Raw genomic sequence first — 27,911 nt, 5'->3', positions numbered from 1 at the left:
GATAGATAGATAGATAGATAGATAGATAGATAGATAGATAGATAGATAGATAGATAGATAGATAGATAGATAGATAGATAGATAGATAGATCATTTGAATACGGGAGAAACTTCCTCTTTTTAGCCTTTTAAATGATCTAATATTTTTTATATTTTTATGTGATGTTTTGATGATTTTCGGCCACATGGGGATACTGTTATTGGACGCTCGCCTGCTTCTCAAGCCCAGAAGAAGAGCTCTTCCGTTTTCCTCTCGGCTCCCGCCCCGCTCCGCCATCATGAAGTCCTGAACAAAAACGGATGAGGTCCGAGCAAAATGGGAATAGCACGGAGCGGAGAGGAAGCTCGGCGATAGCGCTAGCGAAATGTGAATGCGAACCGGAGCGGAGTGGTGGCTTTTAACGAGCAAGTCTCCCCGCCGATAAACGTCCCCTATCAGCTCCTGGCGTTGACGCTATTCGGTTAGCAGCGGTGCTAGCAGCAGCCCGGAGCCTTGGCCCTGATTTTTCTCCGTTAGTTAGCTCCGCTTGTGGGTTAGCTGGCAGCCGTCAAGTCAGCTAGCTGTCAGCCTAGACTGACTGACACTTCACTCATGTCAAGTGGAAAAGAGGTGCTAGCTACTGGAAGCACCATGATGGCTGGGGGTTTAGCTAAAACATCGACGGACAGGCAGAATGTGGTCTGTTCGTGTTGATTAGAAACCGGGGAGGAGAGGATAGGACAGTGTGGGGGGGAGAGAAATCAAGATTTTCCTGCCTGGCCAGTCAGCTAGCTCTAGAGCTAGCTACAGTGGATCCCAAAAGCCACGGTAAGTGTTGTTATAAATCATTCAGTGTGGTAAAACAGACAAATCATTACCTCTCCCTGCAGGGGAGTGAATAGATACCATTATCTACTGCTGGATGTTAAGAGCTGACATTCAGCTTATTTACAGCTGAATAAATAGAACTAAGATTTTACCCATTTTAGTAAATTATTCCTATATTGTTTGCAGAGATACTGATGGCATCTTTATAAATGGGTGTGAATTGTCTTTCTATTAAACCCACCAATTTTATTTGTATTTGCTGCTCAAGTTCTAAGAAACAAGCCTTAATAGAAACCACATCAGTGCAACATAAGTCTTTTCTTTTTATTGTGTTGTCTGCAAGCAGCCTGTTAAAAAATAGATCAAGACAGCCGGCATTGGTTGCAATATTTAAACAGCTTCTCGTTTATAAAGGGAACCAGGCAGTTCCTCTTTGATGGCTGCAGGGCAGCTACAAAAGAGCATCTGATGTGGCTTCTTTTTAAAGAATGTGTTTGTGTTCGAGGCTCACGTTTAAGAGTCCTTGTGCTTTGTTAATAAAGCAGGAATTGACTGACATACATGTTTAACAGCCTCTGATTACCACAGAGAAGAGGGAGGACTAGTTTAGCTCATATTATATTGCTGTAATATTTAGCCATAATAACACTGTCTGGTCATTTGGGGTAATGGAGGGTTCCAGCTATGATTTCCAGTCAGCAAACTCTGCCCATGGTGCTCCTTAAAAGATGTAAGATTATAGGAAATATGCACTCAGATTATATGAATTTATTTCCTCTTTATTCTAGATTTTCTCTTTCTTGTGTGTTATTATACACTTGCAACCTTTATAACCCGTGCTGTCTTTGTCTCTGTCATTGTATCATGGAAATAGAAATAGAGAAATACAAATAGAACTTTATTGATCTCGCAGTGGAGAAATTAACACTCTGCATTTAACCCATCCCCATTGGGGAGCAGGTGGCTGCCACTGTGCAGCACCGAAAGAGCAGTGTGGGGTTAAGACTCTTGCTCAGAGACCCAGAGTGCAGGCTGTGGGAATCGAACCAAGTACAAGAGCACTGCTCTAACCACTAGGCCAACACTTCCCCGAAGCTTCTATTATCACAAGTCAGTCTAACAAATAAAAATGTAATTACTCGTAGCCATTAAGATATTTCACTTCAAGTGATTCTATGCAATATAAACCTTGTGCGCATTAATAATGATATACATGTGATGTATTATTTGGATATGAAAGTGTTACTTTTGAGATAAATTTAACAGTTGTGATGAGTCAACATTTTCCTCGCTCTGCTCTTTCTTTTCAATCGTCTCGCTGCCCCCACAGCTTCTTCTTTTACATCATGTTCACAGTTTGCTGCTGTGTTTTCCTAAACATTCCACATTTTTCTCTTGTTATAACTCCCAAACTTCAGTATGCTTAATCAGGATTTTATGGGAAAAGCACCATGCTGCTCTTTTCTAGTGAAGATGCATTTAGCAACCCTGAAATCTGACTGAAAAACACCTGCAGTAATAGAAATAAGAAAGAGAAAGAGTTTGCAGTCTAGAGATATGGCCTTATTTTCTTATCAAAATATTTTGTGGCAAAATTATCAATTAAAGTTGGCGATAAAAACACTCTTCATTAATTCTTTGGGTTGATCCTGTGGCTGTATGCCACAGCAGTTGTAGCCCAACAGTAACAAACTCTACTCCTGAAAACATACAAATTAAAAGTAGCTTTCTTCAGGACACCGGTTACATAACAAAGAGGGATTTATATCACTTAACATCTCAAAGTTACCACATTTACTCATATCCTTTGAATTTTCCAATGCCCCAATAGAAGAAAAAGGGGGGGGATTTGAAATGTCTATTAAATTCACAATTCATAATTTTTGGAGTTTTTTTTATCATCACTGAACTTTAATTTATTGTTTAGACAGTAAATCAAAATTTCGATCATGACTAGAAATTAACCAAAATGGCGATAAACTAAATGCATCCCTATCTAACATATTTGTGTTAAAGTGGCTCATTCAAAGTCTGCATTATAAAAATAAAATAGGACGGCCATTTTGTTGTTTTTGCTTTCCATCCTGTCTGCCTAAGCATGAGTTTTTTTGTTACTCAGTATGAGCGAAAATTAGCAAAGATTTATAATAAAGTGACCTCTGGTTTTAAAATGACTGAATGTAAAAGGTTGCAGGGTGTGAATACTTTAGCAAGGAGGTTTATGTCGGGTGTGAAAAGCAAGCAGCGACGAAATTCCATTCAATTGTCTTTTATTTTATTGATACGGGGCAACGGTAACTGATATTATATATTCACGAAGTATACATTTAAAACTGTTAAAATGTTTTAAATAAATGTAACATTTATGACACTCTGATTCTAAAATATTGCCTAGGTCTGAAGTATTTCCTTTATTAGGTGACAAAGCTGCTCACTGTGGCTGAAACACTGTTTTTAAGTTATTTATTGCAATTTAAAACTGAAACATAAGCTTTAAAGTTATGCCTGAACTTCAGTGTCAGGTTTTCAAAGCTGGTGGCTTTACAAAGAAACCATTCATGTTGCGATGAAACTTATCACTTCTTCCTGCAACAGAGAATCAGAACTAGATGGTATCAGTTGTAATTAAAACATATTACTCTGTGTCTCAGCTGTTTAGCGCATTCTCCGTAACCTTAAATTAACTTCCCAATGAGGCTTTTATTCTACAAACGCAGGGAAATCCTGCGGCCTAACGTCTCTCCGCTTTAGGCAAATTGTGAGCAGCTTCATGGTTTTCAGTTATCATCGGTGTAGCTTTGACAGTTTGTCTCTCCCCACAGACATGCCGAACCAGTTTTATCCCCCATCAGAATACAGGGAGGAAAGACATTTTAACTCTGTAGGTTTTAAGTAAAAGTTGTAGCTGTCTGTTAAAACAATTTGTCGCTCTGGTTCTGTAGAAACTAAAACTGTCTAATTGTTGGAAATGTTGGACCTTCTGTGTTTAATCCCAGTTTCTACATTTAAAGTTCCTTCTACAAATATTTAGACTTAGACATATTTATTCTGTAATTTTGCATACATGAATGTAAAACAAAAATAAATTTCATTTAAAATATTAAACTCAGTGCTCACTTTTTGTACAATTATATCACACTAATATTAACACAAATGTTTACGTAATTAATAAAATACCCTAAATATATCTAATATTGGCACTGCCAAAGCGATGCTGACAAATATACTTTATCATATGCTATATGATTACATTACAGTTGTTACTTTTATTTTCCCACATTTGATCCTGTTACAGCCTCATGTTATTTCAAAAATTTAATGTGATTGATCAACATTCAGGAAGAAGTAAATGAAATGTAAAAACTGGCATGCATTGTTTTCAGCCTCTTCTTTTACTCCGGTGCCCTATATAAAAACTAAAAAGTAATTTTCAAACACCCTCTAAGCAGAGATCACTGATCACACCTCATCCACTGTAATAATGATTGCAGCTTTCTGTCTAGAAGAGGCTTTGCTTCCTCTTTATGGCGAAGGTGTGTGGAGCTAATTGTAGCGCAGTCCTCTAAGAAACCTTTTAAACAGCTATTGAGGAGTTGGGATTAGTGTGGAGGTTCTCTTTCCAGCGAGACAATCAGCAAAAATCACACAGACAGACTTGTAGGGAATGCTTAAGATCAGAGAATATTCTTTTTTTAGAATGGCCTAGTCAAAGTTTCTGTGTGGCTAGAGTTGAAAATGTGTGTTCTGTCATTCTTCAGACTATCATTGAATTGTAGCTACTTTGGCCACTGTGTAGTTGTGCAAATCTAATAGAATATCACAACAGACTTTCAGCTGATATAAAAGTCCTTTTTTTAAATCAGTTTTTTCATGTAATAAAGAAAATTTTCTATAAAGCCCTGACATGTGATGAAGAAAATGAGCTATAATTCAGTCTTTCAACATTTTAATACATGGAACCAATGTTGATAATGAATCTTTATCTGAAAGAAAAGGACATGGTTACGAACAGTCTAACTGGTGTTCCTGAGTGCTGTTTTAACACGAAGGGTTTCTTTAGCATGTAGTTTTGTCTTTATGGGGATTTATTTTTAAATCCCCCTTTAATGTAAAAGATGAAAGAATTTGTCAAATTAAAAGTGCTTCCTGCGCTGCTTTGACAGTAACTTGATCTACAGAGGATATTGCTTCACTTCAGCATCTTGTTTTAATGCTAGCTTGTTGGTTATCCTTATTTTCTTTGGTCGACGTTTATTAGCATTCGGGCTATTTAAACCTGTTCAGCCTATTTATTATCCTCCATTTTGTAATGTTTCAGTTTTGTGCAACTTTAAATAATGTGGCAGGAAGTCCGACACATTTGCTATTATAAAGTTAAATAAGTAATTTTAAAAACGTGAAAATGCTAAATGCTTTTATCTGTACCCTAAAAATAATGGTTTATTTCGATTTTATTGCTGTGTTTTTTCTGGGGGCTGGTCATGCTGTGTTTGTTAGGTCATGTGATGGGGATAGGGGATAGTGATGCAGTGAAGGAATGTGGGATCATTTATTGAAGCAGTTTCACAGGTCTAGTTCATTTTTAATTGTGTTAAAAGAGAATTATTAGTATTTATATTGGCCAAACTGTTCATATTGATGCATCCTGATTGAAAACTGTTTATATGTGTGGCCGTGGTTGTTGCACACACTTCAAAACTCCAAATTTGATTCCTCTGATTTTATATGGCAGTTGGGGGTTTTATTCTCGAGAGTTTTTTTTTATTTCTTGTTTTGCTCTTATAATGCATGTCCACTTTCTGTATTAGTTTAAGAGCAGTTTGTATCCTACCTCTGTTGGATATCTAGAAGGCTTGCATAAGTGTGTAATTTCCTCTGAAGATCTCGGAGCACTGATTGTTCATGGCAAACTGGACCACATATACTTCTGCAACCCGTTTTTTCCAGCAGAAGTGTTTGTAATCCATCCAAACAACAGACGCTCACCCAGCATGTGTCTCTTCCACTCTCGCCAGGCGCTGGCCATGCCCTCGAGTGTGCGGGCCGGGAGCCTGAAGGACCCGGAGGTGGCAGAGCTGTTCTGCAGGGAGGACCCTGAGAAGCTCTTCACGGACCTGAGGGAGATAGGCCATGGGAGCTTTGGAGCGGTCTACTTTGTGAGTTTTTACTTTGTGTTTCGGTGGAGCTTTTGCTCTGCAATGAGGATGTCTGCTAGTTCTGAAGCCGTGAATGTTTGATGCACATGTGTGTCTCCCATGTTATCTGTCCCAATTCTGTCACTTCAGCGATGTTGTTTATTTACAATACAGTTAGTCTGGTTATTAATGCAAGTCAAATTCACTCCCTACAAACTGAGTTTTGTCTATTTTCCTTTTATTTTTTATTTATTTAATCTGATCCAAATAACTTACAAACCCTGAGATATTTTAGCTTAGGAAGCAGAGCCTGCAAAGGTAAACAACATCAGCTAAGCAAGTAAGTTAATGAAATATCACAGTTGGGGCTGAAACAATCAGATTAACCGTGATTAATCCATTATTGAAATAGTCGCCAAATAATTTAGTAAAGAATTAAGCCTTAACTTGAGTATAGAGACTGTAAAACATGCCTTTAGCTGAGAGGAAAACCCAATTAGAGCAGTATTTATGTCAAAATGGTAAAAAATATATATAAACCTTTTGCAGCCCTTGTTAATTTACTTCAAACCAAATGGAAAAACTGCAAATTGGATTTCTTTATTTGTTTTTTCAAACTTTTATAAGTTTGCTTAAAAATGTTGAATTTCAGTTGAAGGATAACACCCCTAAGAAGAATTTTATTTTACAGACAAAGTGTGTTAGTTTTAATGGTTTATTATCCTTTGAAAGTTAGCAACAAGACATGAGCAAACATTTTCCTCCTTACTTCTCTTGGCTGGTTTAAAAAAAAAAAAAAAAAAAAAAACAGGTTCTCACCAGGTACTCCCTCTTCCTCCCACAGTCCAAAAACTTGACCGTTAGGTTACTTGGCTTCTCTAAGTTCTCCTTAGGTGTAACTTTGTGGGTTTACATGGTTTTGTTTCCCTGTGTTGCCCTGTGATGGACCGCCAACCTGTCCATCCCGGGGTCAGAGTGGTTGACATTAAGACGAGTTGATGACTTAATGCAGATGAATTCCTTTTATTGGTACCAACAGTAAGATCGACGAACTGGTTTTTTAGATGAAAATGAAACCGATGCCGTATTACTGTTAAAGCACAAAGTGGGTCAAACCTCACAGACAGAATAGAAGGGTGAAAACAATGTGAGTCAGGGACAAAGAACAACTTTCTGACGGTTGGTGAAAAGACCTGTTTAATGAAGGATGAAAAAGAGCTAGTCGAGGGCTGGAGAGAGGAGGACAGCGAGCTTTATGTAACAGTAATTGCTTTGCCATCTTCCGTTTTATAAATGGTAGATGAATCATAGTTTTTCTTTTAAAGGAACAAAATCTTCATTTATGTCTCTAGACACGAATCCCTATAAACAGGCTCAGCATAAACTCCTGCATTATCTGATCCTTTTTCACATTTACCCGCTAGGCTCACGACATCCGCACAAATGAGGTGGTGGCCATCAAGAAGATGTCCTACAGCGGCAAGCAGTCCAACGAGGTAGATGAGAACAAAGTGGATCAATTTAATCTGCTGAAGGCAGTAGAAAACACACCCCTGGGATTCAGCTGGAGCACATTTACCTGTCAGTGACTGTGGCTCTGTTTCTGCTCCAGAAATGGCAGGATATCATCAAGGAAGTGAAGTTCCTACAGAAGCTGCGCCATCCCAACACTGTGGAGTATCGAGGCTGCTACCTGAGAGAGCACACAGCCTGGGTGAGTCTGTGTGCCGTTTCCATAGCGGCAGGGTTACTAACACTCTGAGCTGCTGCCATTATTTGAACTATTTTGTGCTGTGGAAAATATTTTACATTTTTTCTTTTAAGGCCTCTTAGTTAAAAAGCAAATGCTCTATAAATGGGTTAAAACTGTGACCTCTTCCACGCTGAGGGGCTTTTCTGCACACGTCAGTTTCGAACTGGATTCTCTTTCACCAGCTTCAGCCATGGTCTTCATGAATTCTTTTCTTGAATCACATAGTTTAAACACAAATAAAATAGTATCTGTAGGGTGTAGAACCCGTCTCCTTCCTGTACAATAACCTGGTTGGACATTGCTGTGATGTTTGTACTGAACAGAGGAATATAGAACCTGCAGAAAAGTAGGAATTTTACCCAAGATTGAAGTAGAGCTATTGGGGTCCACATTTCTCACCCTGATTATTTTTTTCATTGTTGTGTGTTTTAAAATGTATTCCCAGGTTTGCTTTAGTTTAACTTGAAAAGTAACAAAGTCAAGATTATTAACTTTAGTTTGGGACTGCAATGTTTACTTTCCTGATTTCTTTCGCACTGGTGACAGCATCAACGCTAACCCACAGTGATGGAGTCACTAGCTAGGCAGTGGCGGAGGGACAGAGGTCATGCAGCCTGCCTGCGGGGGGGTCAGACCTGGCTTTTTTTTTTCAATAGGAAGGGAGCCAAACAGTGGCGGCTGGTGGACTTTTCTCCGGGGGTGCTATAACTTCAAAACAGACGTATACCAAAAACCAATCAAATGTATACTAAGGTATATTTACACCAGTATATTGATATGAATGCCAACAACAGACACACAACATAATAAAAATTTACTGAAAAGTGGGTCAGACCCTGATGTTTGAAAAAGGAGGCAGGGAAAGCAGAATAAAGCATAAGCCTTGCTGCATGCAGCTAGCCAAGCCTTGTTGCTTAATAATTATAAAAACCTGTCATTCAGCCACCTTTTATAACTGACGACTGTGACATAAGGTGGAAGGTCGGGGTGCAAATAATGTTGCTTTCATCTCTGGGAGCAGGAGAGGTGTGCCTCAGGATGGTCCTACCTTTCGCATGGAAGAGGAGCTACTGCACATTTACAACTTTTAACGAGAGTCAATGGGCAAAGATTTTTGCACCCCAGGGAAGAAATACAGTAGATCACCAATCCAATGACGAACGAAACAGCTTTACTCATCATTAAAGATTAAATATTTATCTTGCACATCTAAAAAATGTATTAATATATTTTGAAATATTTCAACTTTATAATTTTAGTTTTATTAGTTTTGTCTTAATCAAGATCATTGGCTGAGGTGGGCAGCGCCCGTGTGCCATCTATTGGCCAGCCGCCACGTAAGCCAAATGCTGTTTGTTAGTAGGTCGACCCATGTTAACCTGCTAATTTCAGTGGGAAAGATGTTTAAGATGCTGCCAAACTCCATTTTTAGTCCATGTATTGGTGACTCTGTGTAGTTGGAGAAGAAGTTTTGCTTTGGAGAATGTAAAAACCATACAAGTTCTTTTTTCTTAGTTTCTTTTTTACCCTCCCTCTACGCTGCTTTTTTTGTTCAGGTGTTAGAATCGTCTAAGATGAGAAGCAGGAAGACTAGGCCCCTTTAGTCTTGGTGATCTCTGTAAAATCTGTCACCTTTGTTTGGTCTCTGCATGTTGTTGTTGTTGTCGCCGCATCCATGTTTGACTAATCTGTGTGACCTCACAACTTCCTGAAATGGCGGGATGTGAAAATATGTTTAAATATTAGCTCCTGGTTCCTTTTGAAATTTACTAAGAATTTACAGAAAACTTTTGTCAATTAAATGTGATTAAAAAAAAAATCTATGAAGACCTGCAATACAACTCCAATATCAAAACAATACAAAATTAATCCTGTTGGCTCTTAACAGCTACTCCTTAGTTTGCTGAATTCAGTCTTCCTGTTTGCTCTTTTCTAGCTGGTGATGGAGTACTGTTTGGGTTCAGCGTCTGACCTGCTAGAAGGTAAGAGGAGATGAAACATTTCCTGATATTTTATTGTGTTTTCAGTCAATTATTTATGCAAATGTACAATTTGGTCTCCACAGTCCACAAGAAACCCCTCCAAGAGGTGGAAATAGCTGCCATTACCCACGGTGCTTTGCAGGGACTGGTGTATCTTCACTCTCACAACATGATTCACAGGTAACCCTCTCTTTATGCCCCACTCTCCTCTTCCACTCTTCTGACAGGAGATGAAGCAGAAACCAGAGGAGGCATAAACGGTTCAGCCTAACTAAGCTTATGCAACTGTTTGTGCTGCAACACTTTCTGGTACAACATGCTGCTCTCCAGCCTCCAACGTACTGACTCATCCTCTCATGTCTCACCGTTCGCGTTGCCTTCCTCCGTTTTTATCTCTGACACTTTTCTTCTGTGTTGTCCTTTCTGTCTGTTAGGGATGTGAAAGCAGGAAACATCTTGCTCACAGAACCGGGTCAGGTCAAACTGGGAGACTTCGGCTCTGCTTCCATTGTTGCTCCAGCTAACTCTTTTGTGGGAACACCATACTGGTAAAACATCCAGTCTCTTTTTTTTTTTTCTTTATTCTCATATAATAACAGCTGGTCTGTATGTAGCGCTCCAGCACTGCCACTGAAATGCCCCTAAACAAGAGGAGGAGCTCATGTAGGTTTTATTTTCTTGTTTCTTCTTTAAATACATTTATTAAATAAACATTTTTTTGTTTATAGATTAAACTAATGAAAAGCTAAGTTTTGGCCCGATTTGGGCAAATAAGGGTGAGATTACTTAAACCAGCACATGGAAAACGCTCTCTGGAGAAAAAATCTGCCATCGACCACCTTATCAAAAGCAAGCAAATAATTGTTGACATTTTAAAAGCTTCCAGACTGTAGGTCTTCTACTTCTGCCCTGCCCAACAAAAAATAGGTTTGACTCAGTCTGACTGTCCTGCAGCTGTAAGAACTGATTTTTTACTGTGAAGTCTGGGTAGGTTGAGTAAATCAGATTGGCGGACGGACCTCCCTTCTAAAAAGCAGCTGTTTGGTTCTTCTAAACATCCGAAGGGTTTATTTTTGTTGCCAGGAAAGCTACAGCAAAGTAACAATCAGTGTTTGCATGAAAAAAATGGTTGAAGTCGAAGATTCTTTTGTTTCATAGAATATAGAAAAAAAACAGCAGGTTCCTTTTTATTTTTGCATTCCAATTTTAAATTAAACATATGTTTCATATAGGGGGAGTGTTGGCCTAGTGGTTAGAGCAGTGCGTTTGTACTCTTGAGAAGGTTTCAAGTACCCGATTCGATCCCCAAAGCCTGCACTCTCGCTCCCTGAACAAAACCCCTAACCCTATACTGCTCCCCAGGCACCGCAAGGGGATGGGTGAAATGCAGAGGTAAATTTCTCCAGTGCGAGATCAATAAAGTTGAATGATTTTTATTCATTTATATTTGATTTAAATGTCATTTTGAGGCTTAGATTTCTTATCATGAACAGCAACACAGGAGCATTGAATGCTTAGAAACTGCCAACTTGGTCACAGACTGTTTTGCAAAATGGTAAAAAGCACTTAGAAATACCAGCTGCAAGATGCTACTGGGTGTGAACATTGTTCAGAAATCCCAGTGCGAAGTTTCTGTGTGATGCACCATTTTTGAACTAGAAGGCTTGTCACCGCTGCCCTATTTCAAACTGCAGTCACATCCTGCATAGAGACAATAATAATGGCTCCTAAACTAATATACAGTAGTTATGTTCATTTGTTCCATCAATAATTTGTTATTTGACCTTAAATTTTTCAGCACGTCCGTCTGTTTAGAGAGCAAACAGCAGCAGAGGAAATGTGTGAATAAAAACATCCAAACACTTCATGGTAGACCTTATCAACCTTTTAAAATAACCTTTATCTGTTCTCCCTATACTTAATTTAATGGTGAAATTATGAATTAACAAGAGAAAGAACTGCTGTCCATTCACTGTTTATTTATGGGGTAAAAATGTTTCTTCTCTAAAAAAAAAACAACAACAAAAAACAAACAGATGATGCACGGGTTTGTTGGGGTTTCTTTTTGCATAATAGAAAAAACAGGTTTTCGTTAACATTATTCTCGTGTGGTAAAAACCATAGTTGTCTTGACTGTTTTACTTTACAGTCGCAGAATGTAGGAAATGTTCTCAATTACTGTCTTAACTGAGACTGAGTAATAACTCTGTTATTACATGTTGTAATTGTTGCCACATACTCGGATAAGATTTTGACGTAGATTGTTATGCAAATTTCTGACCTTTCCACACCCTTTATCTGGAATATATTAATGTACTTGTTGGGCATGAAGCTGAAAACGAGACAGATAAACGGCCCTAATGTGGCAAGGTTTCATTTTATTAAAGATGAGGATGTTTTTATAGGGAGCAGTCTGCTAAAGTCCAAAGCTAACGCTAGCCTGCTTACAGTCTTTGTTTTCACTTTGTTTTCACAACCAGTCCAGTTATCCTTGTAGACATTTGTTTTATTCTTTAGCTGTAAAGGCTGAAAAAAACGTATTGAAAGAGGGAAAATCATATTTTAAATCAGCAACATAATAGCACAGCTGATTATGTTTTGCAAGATGTGTATGCAAAAATGAAAGCTGTTTTCAACATTTCTTGTGCAAAAACCTGATTGCACAACTTTCTGTGGATTGAGCTGCTACAAACTCCCAGGCATCAAATAAATGGGTAATTTTTAATGAACGTTCACAGCCCTGGATCACCAGAGATACTGATGGAGGAATTCAGATATTTAAAAATAGAAAGAATGTGGTATAACTTTTATCAATATAATCATCATCAATGTTAAGCAACAAAATTAAAATGTTGGTTTTTATTTATAATACATGCATCTCCAAATTCACAGTTTTGTGCAGGTAATACATTAGTTTTTATGTATTTTTTTTACTTCTCACTCTTTCTAAATGTGCTTGAATGCGTTAATCCTAAACTTTCACACCATAAAAACAAAGAATTGCTGTCTTTAGCTTAGATGAGGTGTGTTTTAGTCACGGCCCTATTAGGGCAGCTTGCCTGCTAAAATGCAGGTAGTGTTTTTCCATCCTCGGTGTCTGATTCCAGCAGGTAGAATTACTGGAGATATAGTAGCCCCTCCCCCATATCGTCGGTGAAAGTAGTGCTGACGTTGGAAATGAAACCGCCCCAAGGCGCAGCTTTGTGTTCAACGATCAAAGAAAGGAAGAAACATTGAAATGGCCGAGTTGTTGTTGATTTCTTGTTTCCTCCATGCAGGATGGCCCCTGAGGTGATCCTGGCCATGGATGAGGGACAGTACGACGGGAAGGTGGATGTGTGGTCACTTGGCATTACCTGCATAGAGCTGGGTAAGAGATGGCCCTAAAATAGTCCCATTAGAGTCTAAATGATAGACGTGTTCATAAAGCTGAAACCATTTCCTCTTTCTTTTATGTCACTCTTTGTTTGTGTTATGCTTTGTCACTTTGTAGCGGAGAGAAAGCCTCCTCTGTTCAACATGAATGCTATGAGTGCCTTATACCACATCGCCCAGAATGAGAGCCCCGTGTTGCAGTCAAATCACTGGTGAGAAATGACTATTAGGAGGAGTGGGAATGGTTCTTTATCCGCTAGAGTTAGGTCAAAAGCTAATTATCTTGCTTCAGATGATATTCAGTTGTCTAGATGAATAAAAAACAAAGTAAACACTGAAGCAAACAAGCCTTTACTTGCATGTTCTGTCACTTCAAACAACAATGTTGTCTTATTACATTATTATGATGTCCCTTTCCTCTGGGGCTTTAATGTCAACATAGCAAGATGTCTGAGTGTTTTATAGATTCTTAAATTATATTTGAAAGAAAAAAACCTACAGCCTTCATGGTGATTGAAAGAAGTTATACTGACTTTATTGCATTGTACCTCTATTTACAACAACTGCTGTACAATAAAACCGAACACAAGACAAACAAACCAAACAATAAAAGGCACAAAGGAGCAGTTAAGGTTAACAACAAAGGAGAGGCCAATGACACTAAAATCAAAGGTAGTCATGATTTTACCCTTGATCTAAAGGAAGAGGTTCAAATATTTGTTCTGGAAAAGAGTAAACATGAAATAAAGGTTTCTACTTTATTTGTCATGATGAAGTATTCTAGTTTAGGAGCTGCGTCGACCAAGACCTGAGAGAGGGACATTTGCATAAATATGTAGTGATTCAAATAAAGCTTAACTGACTTTATAGAAATAAGAATCTTAAAAATTATTCATCCTTGGACTGATAGGCATTTGAAAGGCGGATCCTTTTTTCCTTTAAAATGGCAAATCTAACAATTCAAACCACAAGATTATGTTTGGTTTGTCTCAATGCAAGAATTATTACTTAATTTAAAAAAACAAAAAAAAATCTATATAATTATGTGGATATATTTTCTTCTTTCATATTATATTAAACAATATTTTCTTTACAAGGTAGTACGGTAGCGGCTGGGAAGAAAAATGTCCATTGGGCTTCAGTAGAAAATAAAGGATAAAAATCTGGAAATCTTATGCTTGCTGGAAAATATGTTTGTTTATGTTGATTTTGTTGTGTGCATAACAAGTCAAACATCCAACAGTCTTAATGCAAAAACATCTTTGAATTATAGCCTACTCTGCAACGAAAATAAGATTTTTTATTTACTGTGTTTTTCAGGTCAGATTATTTCCGGAATTTTGTGGACTCTTGTTTGCAGAAGCTCTCCCCGGACAGACCTACCTCTGATGTGCTGCTTAAGGTACGGACATTCTAGAGATGAATGTTCTGCAGTGATGCAGGAAGGCTTGAGATTATTAGCATTATTTTGGTGATGGACAAATTGGAAGAGATTAGAGGAAATGTCTTTTGTGCAGGATGTTTTAATTTGATAGGTCATATTTTTTATGTATTTCATACATTGAGCTGATGAATATGACCAGGAATCAAAGTATTTGAGCTAATGGTGTAGTAATTTTTTTTTTTTTTATTAAGAGTTAATGGTTCTTCTTTTAAAGGCATTAACCAACAGAGGGCCTCCGTCATATTTTCACCTCCCTGTTTCTGTCTCCTTGCTCTGTCCTTCCATTCAGCACCACTTCCTATGCAGAGAGCGTCCAATGACTGTAGTGATGGACCTGATCGCACGAACCAAGGATGCTGTCCGGGAGCTCGACAATCTGCAGTACCGCAAGATGAAGAAAATCCTGTTTCATGAGGCCCACAATGGTCCAGCACCAGAAGGAGGCGATGAGGAAGAGGTGAGGTTGAGATGGAGGAGAAAAGGAAAGTTCAGAAAATAAAATATGTCAGACTTAATTTCCTGTTGTATTATCTTAAATTCGATCCTTTCTGTCTATCCATTTTGAATTAGATCATAAACTCATTTGTCATTCAATATATCTTCTATATTTTTATATTATAAGCTGAAATGTTTATGCCACTATTTCTAGATAACCTGCAGAGGAAAAAATAGTTTTTCTCTATTTCAGATCCAAGTTCCTCATTCTGCTTCCGTCTTTTTCCCCAGGATGTGGAAGGGTACATGTTGCGCACCGGGACAGTGAACAGTATGGAGAGCTCCCACTCTCTGCCGTCCATGTCTATCAGCGCCAGCTCTCAGAGCAGCTCGGTCAACAGCCTGGCAGACGGTTCGGATGACAGCGGAGAGATGGTCATGATGCAGGAGGGAGAGCACACTGTCACCTCCAACAGCTCAGTCCTGCACAAACCTCTGGTCAGTCCAGGCACTTTATTTTATTCTGTTGTTTACTGCATGTTTTAAAGAAAGAACTATGAGGTAATAAAAACACATTATGGAGCAGAAAGTAGTAGCTGAATGCTCCCTTTTGATTGATTGATGACTTTATTGATCTCACAGTTGAGAAATGTACTTTTGCTCTGTTTTTAAGTCGCAGCAGCAGTAAATAGTATTAGCAAAATGCTAATACTATTAATTTCTTGATTTTTAACCAGTTATTTGGTTCAAGATCCTTTTAAAGATGTTTGGGTTTGAAACACACAGTATCTGTTTCAGTGCCTGAAAGCTAAAATTAAGTTGTTTTGGTTTAATTCAAAAAATCTAACTAGTGCCCCCTAGAGGAAGTGTGAAGTAACAGCACTACAGGGTTACATCTAGAGATGTATGTGCTACTATTGGAAAAGCAGAATTATTGGACTGAAATGATGAAAAACAATGCAGCATTAGTTGCTTTAAGTCAGAAAAAACAACATTATTAAACCGTCTGCCCTTTTCTTTGAGGTCAGAAAGGCCCTTTTGGACACCATTGTTCTTCATCAGGGACATTTATGTGCTTAATACTTTAATTTGTGACTCCTGGTTTGTTATGGAAGTATAGCATAAACAAGAAAATCTTGTTATTTACCAAAACCCAAAAAGTAGCATTAAGATTTTGATAAAATAAAATAAATCAGTAGCAGGTATGGTTTGACTTTAAGTCACTAAAAAAAGTAGATTTGCTCTCTTTGACTTATAGTATATTTAATTAAAAAATATATATGTTAAGTACAGATATTATTTTGGTATATTTGTTATTAAATTCATGGTATTTATTTTTTCACCTAGCAGATCACAAGACTAAAAGACTTTAAATCGGTTAGGAAAAAATTATTCAAAGTTTCTCTCCATTTATAGAGCCATGACAACATCTACGATGACCCATATCAGCCAGAAGTGGACTCTCAACGGGAAGCTTCGTCTGGTGGCGGCGGAGGAGGGGGAGGGGGAGGCGGCGGCAGGCGGCGACGCCGGGACCACTTTGCCACCATCAGGACCGCCTCATTGGTCACTCGTCAGATTCAGGAACACGAGCAGGGCTCGGCTCTCAGAGAGCAGATGTCGGGGTAAGATCAGAAAGGATGTTGAAAGCTTAGATTATGTAAAAAACTAATTCATAGCACAGAAAGGTCATAAAAATGGTGTTGGAGCTCAAGTCGTTCCTGCTGAATGATTTTGATGTAGGTACAAACGTATGCGGCGGCAGCACCAGAAGCAGCTGATGGGTCTGGAGAACAAGCTGAAATCAGAGATGGACGAGCACCAGCTGAGACTGGATAAAGAGCTGGAAAACCAAAGGAATAATTTCTCCATGGAGCTGGAAAAACTGTCAAAGAAGAACCAGGCTGTCCTGGAGAAGGAGGTGAGCATCGGCTGGAGCTAGAAGAGCTAACCTAACTCCTGCCACAATCTACTTCTTCAGTTCAGGGGAAACTTGTGGAGAAAATTTGCTCTCACATTCAAGAAATGTTTTTTGAAAAATTTCTAATTGAGATTTTTTAATTTCCCAGACAAAGGCTGTGGTAACAGAGGAGAAGAAGTTCCAGCAGCACATCCTGGGCCAGCAGAAGAAGGAGCTGACCAGTCTGCTGGATTCCCAGAAACGCCAGTACAGACAGCGCAAAGAGCAGCTTAAAGAGGTGCCTCCAAACCCAAACCAGACACTCACTGCTGAAGATTATTTTGATCTATCCGTTATCCTGGTGCTAATTGTTTGCTGATGCTGTCATCTCTTTGAAGGAGCTGAACGAGAACCAGTCCACACCGAAGCGGGAGAAGCAGGAGTGGTTGGTGCACCAGAAGGAGTGTATGCAGCAGCTGCAGGCAGAAGAAGAAGCCGGGCTGCTGCGGAGGCAGAGGCAGTATTATGAGCTCCAGAGTCGGCAGTACAAGAGGAAGATGCTGCTGGGCCGCCACAACCTGGAGCAAGACCTGCTCAGAGAGGTTCGACTGTCTTCTTCATTTATAACCTCCTGATGCTGTGTGCTGTAAATGTGAGGAGAGGTAACTGAAGTGATGCTTTAATTCATCTTGTAGGAGCTCAACAAGAAGCAGACTCTGAAGGACCTGGAGTGTGCCATGCTGCTGCGCCACCACGAGTCGACGCAGGAGCTGGAGTTTCGCCAGCTGGGCGTGGTGCAGCGGACGCGGGCCGAACTGATCCGCACGCAGCACCAGACGGAGCTCACCAACCAGATGGAGTACAACAAGAGGCGCGAGCAGGAACTGAGACAGAAACACGCCGTGGAGGTCCGGCAGCAGCCCAAAAGCCTCAAAGTGAGTGAGAGCGCCCAGAGCCAGGGTTCGCCTGAGGAGGGTCCCGTCGGGAGCTGGGACGATGAGGCGGTACCCGGGAATAATGAGTTAGTAGAGGGGGATGGAATGATGGAGCAGGAAGAGCTCAGAGATGGTGATGATTTTAGAGAAGAGGAGGTGGATGGAGGGCATGTCTCAGATAGTGAAAGGAAGTATGAGATGGATGAGGTTAGTGAAAGGAAGGGAAGTGATGTAAGAGAAGATGAAGATGTTGAGGAGAGGGAAGTAGAGGGGGTACGGTGGGAGGACGAGGAAATGCAGGATAAGATTTGTCACATTGACACTGATGAAGAGGAAGAGGAGAGCCGAGGCGTGGCCGACGGATGTCCATCAGAGCTCATCTCCTCCCCAGAAAGGAGGCGGCACCGCGAGCGACAGCTGGATGAGCTTTCAGAGTTTTATTTTCCTGAAACCCTGGAGGAGCTGGAGCCCGTTCCCGTCTCCTCTCCTCCTACTGCTCCCCCCGCCCAGACCTCCTTTCCCTCCCTCTTTTCTCACGCCATCTGCCTCCTCCTTTCCCTCTCTGCCGCCGCCCAGCCCTCCAACCTCACCCTGCTGCTGCTCTCCATCTTCCTGCTCTCGCTCCGCCGCTCTCCCCCCCTGCCCTCCGTGGCCTCGGTGGTGCTTTCGGCAGAGCTGGCCTTCTTGGCGCTCTTCTTCTCGTACCTTCTGCTGCGGTCGTGCTGCTCGCTGTCTCTCTCCACCTTCCTGTCACTCAGCCTCTGGGGCAGCGGTCTCTTCAGTTTAGGCCTGTCCTTCAGTTTAGGGATCTACTACATCCCCATCATTTTAATCTCTGCCTCTTTCCTCAGCTCTCCCTCCCTCTTTCTCTCTCTCTATCTGCTTGTGGTTCTTGTCGTCAGACCGGCCCGCAACTTCTTCCAACAGGCTCCTCGTAAACTCAACCGCTTGTGCATGCGTGTGCTTTTCCGCCTGCCCCGCCCTCTGTTTGCCATGTGCCAGTCGGTGTTGGGTGGCATGGCGGAGCGAAACCTTTACGAGATGTTCCCCAAAGCTGGCCGCAACTGGGGCGTCCGTCAGTCCAGGATCCCTGTCCCTTTAAAGAGCCTGCCGTCTGAGCATCTGGCTCATTGCAGCAGCACCTCTCATCTAGCTAAGCTGCTGCTGTGGCTGAGGCGTTTTAGCAGACGCCCACTCGGCGTGCTAGCGGACTTTGCTAACACTATCATCCTAAAACTCGCCAGGCAGATCCTTAAAAGCCTACCGCTCCGTTTCCGGGTTAAACTCCAAACCCTGGGCGTCCTGAAGAAGGAGCTGCCCAGCAGGTTGCCTCGGCTCTTGCCCAGGGAGGTCCGAGAGAGGAGGCAGAGGGAGAGAAGAAGGAGAGAGAGGGAGAGGAAGAGGAGGGAGGAGAGGGACAGGATGTATCGAGAGGAGGGGAGATGGGAATGTGGACTTAGGAGAACTGCATCTGGAAGGTTTGTGAAGGGGAAAATGCGGCCGTGGAGATAGCAGAAGGTGAAGGAAAGCGTGTGTTTGAGCTTATTGATCATCATCATCACTTTAGGATCCCTCCTGTTAGATGATTCCCCCAAACAGGTTCATGGTCACATTTCTGATTCCCTGAAATGGTTTCAGGTCTGAACAAGCAGTGAATCTTTCCCATTTCCCTATTGTGCTTTTTGTAAAAGTTCTTAAAAAAATTCATCAATTATTATTTTGTTCTTAATTTCTAAGAAGAATCTTTTTTATGGTTATTTTAAGACCGTTTTAATTTTTTTTTTTCTTCTGTTATTTTTGTGCAATCCTGTGTTTTCCTTTATAGTGGTTTTATCTGAATGTGCGCACTAGTTTGCCAGTGCTTAGAACAAATATGTCAGTGTTACTCTCCACAAATGAAACTTCACTCCTTACTGCTAAACAAGCTGTGAAAATAAAAAGGGTTTTGATTTCAGAGCGATTTCACTAACGTCACACTGAACACTAGCTATCAGTCAGAATAAAAGTGCAATAAAGGGACGAGTAGATGTACAGCGCCAGACTAATTTACTGTCCCCATGTTAGATGAAAGTGACCCTCAAATCCATCCCTTAACGACGAAGTCAATTGATGAAAATCAAACCTTTCAGTTTAAATGTGTTTCTTTTTAAATGGAAAAGCTCAGAAGAAATAGAAAAGTTTTTTTCTCCTTAATATATATAGGAGACGTGGGCCCAGAGCATCACAGATCCTCCACCATACTTAACATTGGACAAATGCTCTGATGCTTAGAACAGAAAACAGATTAATTCATTATGATGATAAATGCCTAATTACCTGGCACTTTCTCTGTTTTCCCCATTTTAAGAGTGGTTACAAGAAGGTGCATGTATACCAGGACATTTATACCTCTGCTAATCTGCAGTGGATCTATCATTAAACGCTCCCAGAGCCACCAATCTTTTTTTTATTATTTAAAGCCTTAGGTTAAAACAAATATTTAGTCACATTGATTTCATATAACCAGTCTGGGATGGCTTTAAACACGGGAGTTATTTCCTGCTAAATTCATATATTTAAACTTAAAGTTGTTGTTTTTTCCTTAATTTTCCTAGATTTTCTGGAGTAATAAAATATACAGTTCATTTAAACTCATTAAAATACAATAATGTGCCAATAAAATATTGACGCCGCGTTTAAAAGCTAGCTTCATAAAGCATTTGAAATCAGCCTTCTTCGCCCATCGCCTTTACGTTTGCGATCTTATTGCGCTCAATGCAATAGCCTTATGATTTACAATGTAAACATTTCCCCCTTTTTCAATGTTAAAGTGCCTACTTTCAACTGTTTGCACAAATCTTAATCTGTTGTGAAGAAAGGTAGCATATAAGAGAAAACGTATAAAAACTAAGATATATCATGTAGTACTTATAGCTTAATATATTTAATATATCAGCATGACTTTATTTTATTGAAGCCATATTGCTTTGACAATCATTTGAAATATATAAAGCCACATTATGTGAATGTGACGGACAGTGCGGCTCGTTACCAAAAGATAAAAGTCTGGAAATATTAACATTTCCCGTCTCTCTTTCCTAAAGGTGGTTTCATTCTTTATAAGAAAAAGAGGGCAAACAAGGAAGAAAAGATTTATCAGATTTATTTATTCTTTTTTATCAAAGTCAGGTCTTTAAAACCTCCAGCATTGGTGCAGCTACACTTCACCTAATGTGTCCTTATTTCTATCAGGAACCAAAGATTTATAGTGACCAAGCTAAATGATGGAAGATTAAAAACTTCCTGTCTTTCTAAAAGCTAAACCAAAGGGCTATTTTTCTATCACCTCTTGCTTAACTGCTACCAAAATGTCTGCAAAGTTCAGGGCTTTTATGCATAGATGGCAGAGGTTTAATCTGGATCCAGTGAGACGGTTAGAAAAGCTAGCTGTACAGTGAAAATGAAGGAATTAACAGCTGTGCTTCTGGAGGAGATTTAAGCCATGATGGAGGATAAAACGACTAAAAGAAAAAGTCGTTTTCGCTGTGAAATGACCCCAAAGTGGAGCTTTAAAAGAAAAATCTGCTTTTTTGAATGTATCTTGCCATTGATTTGCATCTTTGTTCAGTTATCACCCATGTTTACATGTTGCATTGTGTTTTATCATGACTGAGTTTTGACTTCCTATAATTATATCCCTGTTTTTTTTATTTTGTTTTTATTTATGCAGTATTTCTAAAAGTAATGCTGCATTGTTGCCTTACTTCTTCTTGTCCTCCTTTAGCTGCAGGACTGAAGGCATTCTGTAACGCTGTGTGCTCCCAAGCAATGAAAAACATTTTTTTGTTATATTTAGATTTTTTATTTGCACAGAAATAAATTCTTTTGTTTTAAATTCATTGTCTTGTCTGTTTTTTTTTTATGTTAATCCATTTTTGTCATTTCATTTGTTTTCTCTTCTCCCTTTTTTCTGTTTTTTTTCCCCCAGATTCCCCGTCTTTTTTTCCCCTCCTGTATCACATCCGTTTCCTGTCCATTTGTTTTTCACATCCTCAACTTGATAACGGCTAAAGCTTCATCTTGCATTACATTTTAATGGCGTCTTTTTGAAGTACAGAAATAGATATGATTGACATATAATTATCCCAAGAAATCAATAAGTTTAATATTTGGCAGATTTTTGCCTCTTGAGTGTCATGCAGTGTCTTAATGTATCTAAGAGAGTGCATCCAGAAAATAATCACCCTTCTGATACCTTATAGCTTTAATCCTAAAGAGATTAAATACTTGTTTTACTATTAAATTCAACCCACAACATACCTTAATAATGGCATGAATAAAGTGTTTGTTTTTTTTTATTTGGGGAAAAATATATTTAAAAAAATCAATAAGGAAATCAGATGTAGTTAAGTATGTGCAGCCTTTGCTCAACATGATGATGCATCCAGCTTTGCAAACCCACCTGTATCCAGTTCAGCCCATTCCTTTTGCTGTTTGGATGGGGAATCTTGGTGCGCAGACGTTTTCTAGTTAAGCTGCTCGAGGATAGGTGTCCTAAAGCCACTCCTTTGGTATCATGACCCCGGTTTTGGGTTGTCCTGCAGAACAGTAAACCATCTCCTTTCTCTGAGGCTTAAAGCTCAACGGAAAAAGGAATCATCTTGCGTACATCCAAACCTACGTTCAGCTCAGGTGCAGGATATTTAAAAAACCCAAACAGCAGAAAAGAGAAAAATCCACACACTTGTTCAAAGCTCTCAGTGTCTTGATATATATGATCATAAATGTGCTTAATGTTGCACATTGTGTTTGTACAACGTTTAGCACCTACCCATAGGCACCTCTGCCCTGTGCTGATGTATGCCCATTTATGGTCTCTCTGTGGGAAAAGTCAGCCGATTTTTTTTTTTTATCATCTACAGCCAATGAGGGAATGGTCGTATTTGACTCTTGACCTATAAAACATCTATTTACACAAAAAAAAAAAAATGTTTTTAATTGGTCTTTATTGAAGTTCCACAGATTCCAGACCTGGTTTTAGTTATTCTACAACTAGTGTAGAATAATCTAGTCCAGTGTGATGTGTCTAGGTCACGGGTTGCTCAAGTCCAGTCCTCAAGAGCTGATATCCTGCACCTCATTGATGCACCCCATTTTTAAAACACCTGAATTAAATGAGTGGCTTGTTACCGTTCCTCTGCTGATCTAAATGAGGGAATTGAGCCTTTAGATTCAGGTTTGTTAGGTACGGTAAGTGATGCATCTAAAAGTTACAGGATGGTATCTCTTAAGGACTGGACTTGAACACCCCTGGTCTAGGTGTTGTAGTTTTAATTAGAGTAGATTGAAGATGCTGAAGGTAGCGAAAGTTTAGTGGAATCGACCTTTATTAATTTCCTGATTCGGAAGCTAAAATCAGAAGCTTTGTTAAAAGTTCACTGGATCTGGATTTTATCCAGGGTTCATTTGCATTGCTGCATTTGTCTTTTCTTCCACCTTAATCGGCTGCTGAAAAGCATCCCCACGCCATAATACTCCCACCACCATGCTTTATTATTGGGGTTGGTATTGGCCACCTAATGTTCGATTCCTGGTTTCATCCCAACATGATGCTTTGGATTCCTCCTAAAAAGTTGTTAGCCTATTCAGTTCTGAAGGCGCTTTTTACTGAAGCATAGCTTTCTTCTGGATTCTGTCATGCTGGCAAGCTTGGTGAATTACTGCAGATTTTTGTCCTGGAAGCTTCTTTCTCAAAAATATAGCCTCGTATCTCTAATAGATTGACTATTGGGTTTTCAGTCTACTCGCTGACTAAATAGGTAAGAAATGTCTTTCTCCCTTGGTTTGGATGACCACCCATCACAGCAGCATTTGATCCCATCTTACATTGGTTTTCATCTCCTAGACATTATATTATAGATGAGTTTGGGATTCATCCTGTCTAATCAAACCAGTTTACCACAGCTGCACTCAGATGAAGCTGTAGAAACATCAAAAAGACAGTCAGAGGGACAAAGCTGTTTTTATGTATTAACCAAAAATTAAACCTGAATCTTCAGAGTCAAGACAAAAATAAAGACAGTCATTAAGCTACCGCTGATATGTTAATGAGGTGAGGAAATAAAAGGCAGATCAATATATATAAACCTCTATTATTTTTTCATTGTTACATTTCTAGACCAAACTATTAGAAATGAAGTCTTATCAGAGTTGTAAGTCTTTTTTAATGTTCCTCAGTGTAACATGAAGTCATCAAATCTTACTCGAACTGAGCCGAAGGTCATCTTTAGCTTTCATATTTTTTTATTTAGCATGAAACTTTTTTTTTATCAACTTGCTCTAAATATTACCAGTTACTGCCAACCAGTGGAAATGAGCCACATCTCAGATGAAACAATATAAAAGCTCAGAACGTTATGCCAAATATTCTGCATAAACCACTTTATCATCAGCGGATAGTATTAATTATTTTAATGTAGTTGTTTATCTTAACATAGTTTTACTGTTTTTTTTTTATCAAAACTTTATTTATAAAGCACTTTTTTATAGGAGAAAATACCTAAGGTGTTGAATAAGTGAATAAAAATACAAGATGAAGTTATGACAAAAGCAGAAAGTAAAACAATAAAATACTCAGTAAAAGATGATTTTTTTTTAAGTAGATTTTGTTTTATAGATTTTGACTTTATAGAAAGAGTGAGTCTGTTCCAGCGTTTATAGGAGCTGCAGCTGAAAAGCTTGGGTCTCCCCTCAGGAAACAATCAAGAGCACTTCTCCAAAATAGGCTCTCAAACTTTCCTCTTCTGACCCACAAATGCGACCAGAATGGATTCATGACATAAACTATTGGCTTAGTATAAAAACGCTTCTTCAAAATGAACTAACCAAAGGTGTAATTATATTACAAACAGTATCTGCAACCAAAGTAGATGCTTTTGTCCATTTTCAAGTGATGCTCTTTTGTCTTTAGTTTAATTTCTGTAGTGGATATTAAGACCCCTCCCTGGTTGATAAAGGTCACAAAAGCTTTGGGAATTGTTACTCTTCAAGAAAAATAATTGGGTTGTCAGGCCATTAAGTATTTAAAAAAAAAAAAGAAAGAATAGACAAAAACCTTTGGGGTAAAGTGCTCACAAATATTTTTTTCTTTTTTATTATAATCTCCAAAACTTAAAGGTTAAAAGCCCTCCCAACCATGACCCTAATCTTTAGGTGCCCCTTCAAATTATAGTTGGGACTTTTGACTGGGCTGTTCAAAGACTTTCTACTTCTAAACAGAAAAATAATAGCAATTAGAAAAATATTTATCTATTTATACAGGTAATACGATCAAACACAACAGAACGTTTCTATCTAGGGAAAGTCATCTGATTGCGAGGACTCATTGACTCTCTGCAATTCTTCACATAGAGCATGCATATGGTGATAGTGGAGAGAAAAATTCCCTTTTAGCAGAAAGAAATCTTCAGCAGAGCCAGGCTCAGTGTGAGCGGCCACCTGTCGAGTCCGACCAGGGTTCAAGGAGATGGAAGCAAAGACATAAAAAAAAAATAAGTTAATTGGTGCTCAGACATCAGCAGAAGACTTTGATGCTGTGAATCAACATTCGCTTGGATGAGAAACCTAGAAAAGGATTAGTCCTCCCACCAGGGTCTGACATTAGTGGTGGAATAAGCCAGAGAGGGATTAAGAATAATCTGAGAATGAGGGAGCTGGGATGGAGGTAGGTGACAGTTCACTTGCGTTCAGCCGGGAGCTAAATGACAGGGACCTTGAAAGGTGATTGGCTTCGGAGAAGATGAGGCCCCGAGTTGACTGGCTGGAGGTAAACAACGGACTTCACAGGTGGTTCAGGCAAAGCTGATAATATTCGTCCAGATTGAATTTTTGCTTAAGCTTCATATTTAAAAATAAATCTACTTTAGCGTTTTTGATGGCAGCTGGTGTCACTTTATTTCTGCTGTAATGTGTGTAAAAGGCAGTCCTTAGTAAAGTTATGCTCATTTATTTGGGGTTCACTGGGGCCTTAAAGCCTAAGAAAAAACCTTGTGGTCCCAGAGACAGTAATCATTTATAACTCCTTTTCACCAATTGGTTTTCACCAGACCTACTCTATGTTTTCATAAAGGTTTAACTTCAGTGGTTGCTTGATTCTAGTTGGTGAAACAAATTTATCAATTCTATCAAATCAGGTTATTTGTTTGGTGTTAAGCTTATTTTGATTACCTAAGTGTGACAGAAAACACCTGTGAGGTGGAAACTACTTTTTCATTGCTATGTTTATTTACAAATACAGCAAAAAGTCTGAATCTTTGAGGTCTGAAATGATTTAAAAAACCTAATTGTGGTTAGAACTGTTGCCCTGGAAACACCCACAGAACATCTGGGTTTAGATGCAGCACTGCCACCCAAACGTTTTTAATGACGACAACTTCAAATTTACTAATGAATCCAACTCATAAAAAGCTATTTCTTTAAGATGCCATTGGTCAGATCAGCGGTGAATCGAGACCAAATGTGGGTCCAAGATGAGGCCAGGGTTTTTTCATGGGGGCACATGAGAAAAGAATAAGTTACCCACAAAGCCAAGTTTCTAACCCCCCTTAGCTGACAGATATAAACCGTAATACTATCCTAATACAATCGATATTAACTAAATAAGCTTTATATTTTTTGGAACAAAAACTAACACATACACTTAATTCTGCCATGACAGCTTGTTTCGGCTTTATTTCTCTATGTTTTGGTAATCTTTATCATGGCGGTACAAAAACAGCCAAAGTAGTTTTACTACTAATACTTTTTTTTTTAATACTTTGCAACTGAAGTTTAAAGTGATACACCCATATAAGTGACAACTATGCCCAACAAACAAGGATTCATCATTAAAGGTAGAGTGGAGGATTTTTTTTCCAGGTGGATCATCAATATAAGTGGTCCTCCTATTTGTCAATCATTCTGGTGAGATGTTTATGTAAGGCTTTACTACATGCTTATCCCCATTTTCACGTAGTGGAAAAATTGCATATCTTCTAATGGAAGGTAAGCTTATATAAGCGATGCAAACAGGAACTTTTAAACACAGCGTACAAATCCTCCACTATACCTTTAAGATATGTTCAACTTCTTTTCTTCAAGCTACCCTTTTATTCAAAAGCCTCCAAATCAGTTATTGTTTATGTTTATTCACTCATGCTCTCTGTGAACCACAGAAGCTTTTCAGCACAGATTTCTCCATCTCTCCTCTCTCTCTCCTCCAGTCCAAAGAGCTCCAGATAAAGCGTCAGTTCCAGGACACCTGCAAGATCCAGACCCGCCAGTACAAGGCCTTACGAAACCACCTGCTGGAGAACACCCCCAAGTCGGAGCACAAGGCTGTTCTGAAGCGACTGAAGGATGAGCAGACCCGTAAGCTGGCCATCCTGGCTGAGCAGTACGACCACTCCATCAACGACATGCTTTCCACTCAGGCTGTGAGTAAAAACAGACGACATCACTTCACATTCAACCTGCTCCTTCATGGCTGTATGCCAAACCAGCTGATCCTTCAGCTGTTCACCTAAACTCCCCTTCCTTGGTTTAGAGCTGATAACCCACCCTGCTCTGTTCATCCCAAACATTTGAGGAGGATTAATCAAGAAAGGATTTTATTCCAAATGAAGACAAACATCTGGAGGAACAAAGGATAACCACATAAGGCCGATGGAGCAGGAATTTTAGGTCGATCTGAGTGCAATCTTGCAGATTTTCACCAAACTTAATGCAACTCACATTAGTAGTATCTCTGTAACTTGACTTCCTTTATAATTACTGCATTAATTAAATACAGACATGTCTCATGGTTTCTCTCCTCTTTTCTTTAGATGTATAAATCTATACTTCACTGGATTAAAAATCTACAGAGGCTTATAAAAACATCCATACTCCCTAATCCTTATTGGGATTTTGTGTTATTACATCATATTGCATAACTGTGATCTAGAAAGAATTCTTACTTTTGTTTCACATGAAAATCTGAAGCAAGGCTTATATTTCATAAAGCCCCTTTTACATTGGTACTCACCATTTAAATACAATTGGATCACATCTGTTTTTAGGTTCGGCAATGAGAATAACAACTGAGTTTTTTGACCAGCATGCAAAATACTGTACATCATTTACTAGG

General features: G+C 39.2%; 1 protein-coding gene across 3 annotated transcripts in view; it reads left to right on the top strand.

The window, feature by feature from the left end:
* The first annotated feature begins 243 nt into the window (after positions 1-243).
* The window catches only part of taok2 (TAO kinase 2), a 32,984-nt gene continuing 5,316 nt past the window's right edge, over positions 244-27,911 (top strand). For 2 of the 3 annotated variants that reach the window (XM_015389819.1, XM_015389818.1), the window contains exons 1-18: positions 245-808; positions 5,824-5,964; positions 7,368-7,439; positions 7,556-7,657; positions 9,633-9,678; positions 9,762-9,858; positions 10,113-10,226; positions 12,957-13,048; positions 13,172-13,265; positions 14,374-14,455; positions 14,787-14,954; positions 15,224-15,430; positions 16,349-16,557; positions 16,676-16,853; positions 17,002-17,130; positions 17,231-17,434; positions 17,528-17,767; positions 27,007-27,219. In XM_015389819.1, coding sequence (XP_015245305.1) covers positions 5,833-5,964; positions 7,368-7,439; positions 7,556-7,657; positions 9,633-9,678; positions 9,762-9,858; positions 10,113-10,226; positions 12,957-13,048; positions 13,172-13,265; positions 14,374-14,455; positions 14,787-14,954; positions 15,224-15,430; positions 16,349-16,557; positions 16,676-16,853; positions 17,002-17,130; positions 17,231-17,434; positions 17,528-17,767; positions 27,007-27,219 — 2,379 coding nt within the window. In that variant the 5' untranslated portion in view covers positions 245-808; positions 5,824-5,832. Of the gene's footprint in view, positions 809-5,823; positions 5,965-7,367; positions 7,440-7,555; positions 7,658-9,632; positions 9,679-9,761; positions 9,859-10,112; positions 10,227-12,956; positions 13,049-13,171; positions 13,266-14,373; positions 14,456-14,786; positions 14,955-15,223; positions 15,431-16,348; positions 16,558-16,675; positions 16,854-17,001; positions 17,131-17,230; positions 17,435-17,527; positions 21,620-27,006; positions 27,220-27,911 lie in introns of those variants that run through there. The other variant, XM_015389817.1, reaches the window with a different exon arrangement.

The sequence above is a fragment of the Cyprinodon variegatus genome, unplaced genomic scaffold (genome assembly GCF_000732505.1).
Source record: "Cyprinodon variegatus isolate N-32 unplaced genomic scaffold, C_variegatus-1.0 Scaffold475, whole genome shotgun sequence".
NCBI lineage: Eukaryota > Metazoa > Chordata > Actinopteri > Cyprinodontiformes > Cyprinodontidae > Cyprinodon > Cyprinodon variegatus.
The sequence above is the reverse complement of the archived record's forward strand: the minus strand, read 5'-3'. Positions and strand labels throughout refer to the sequence as shown.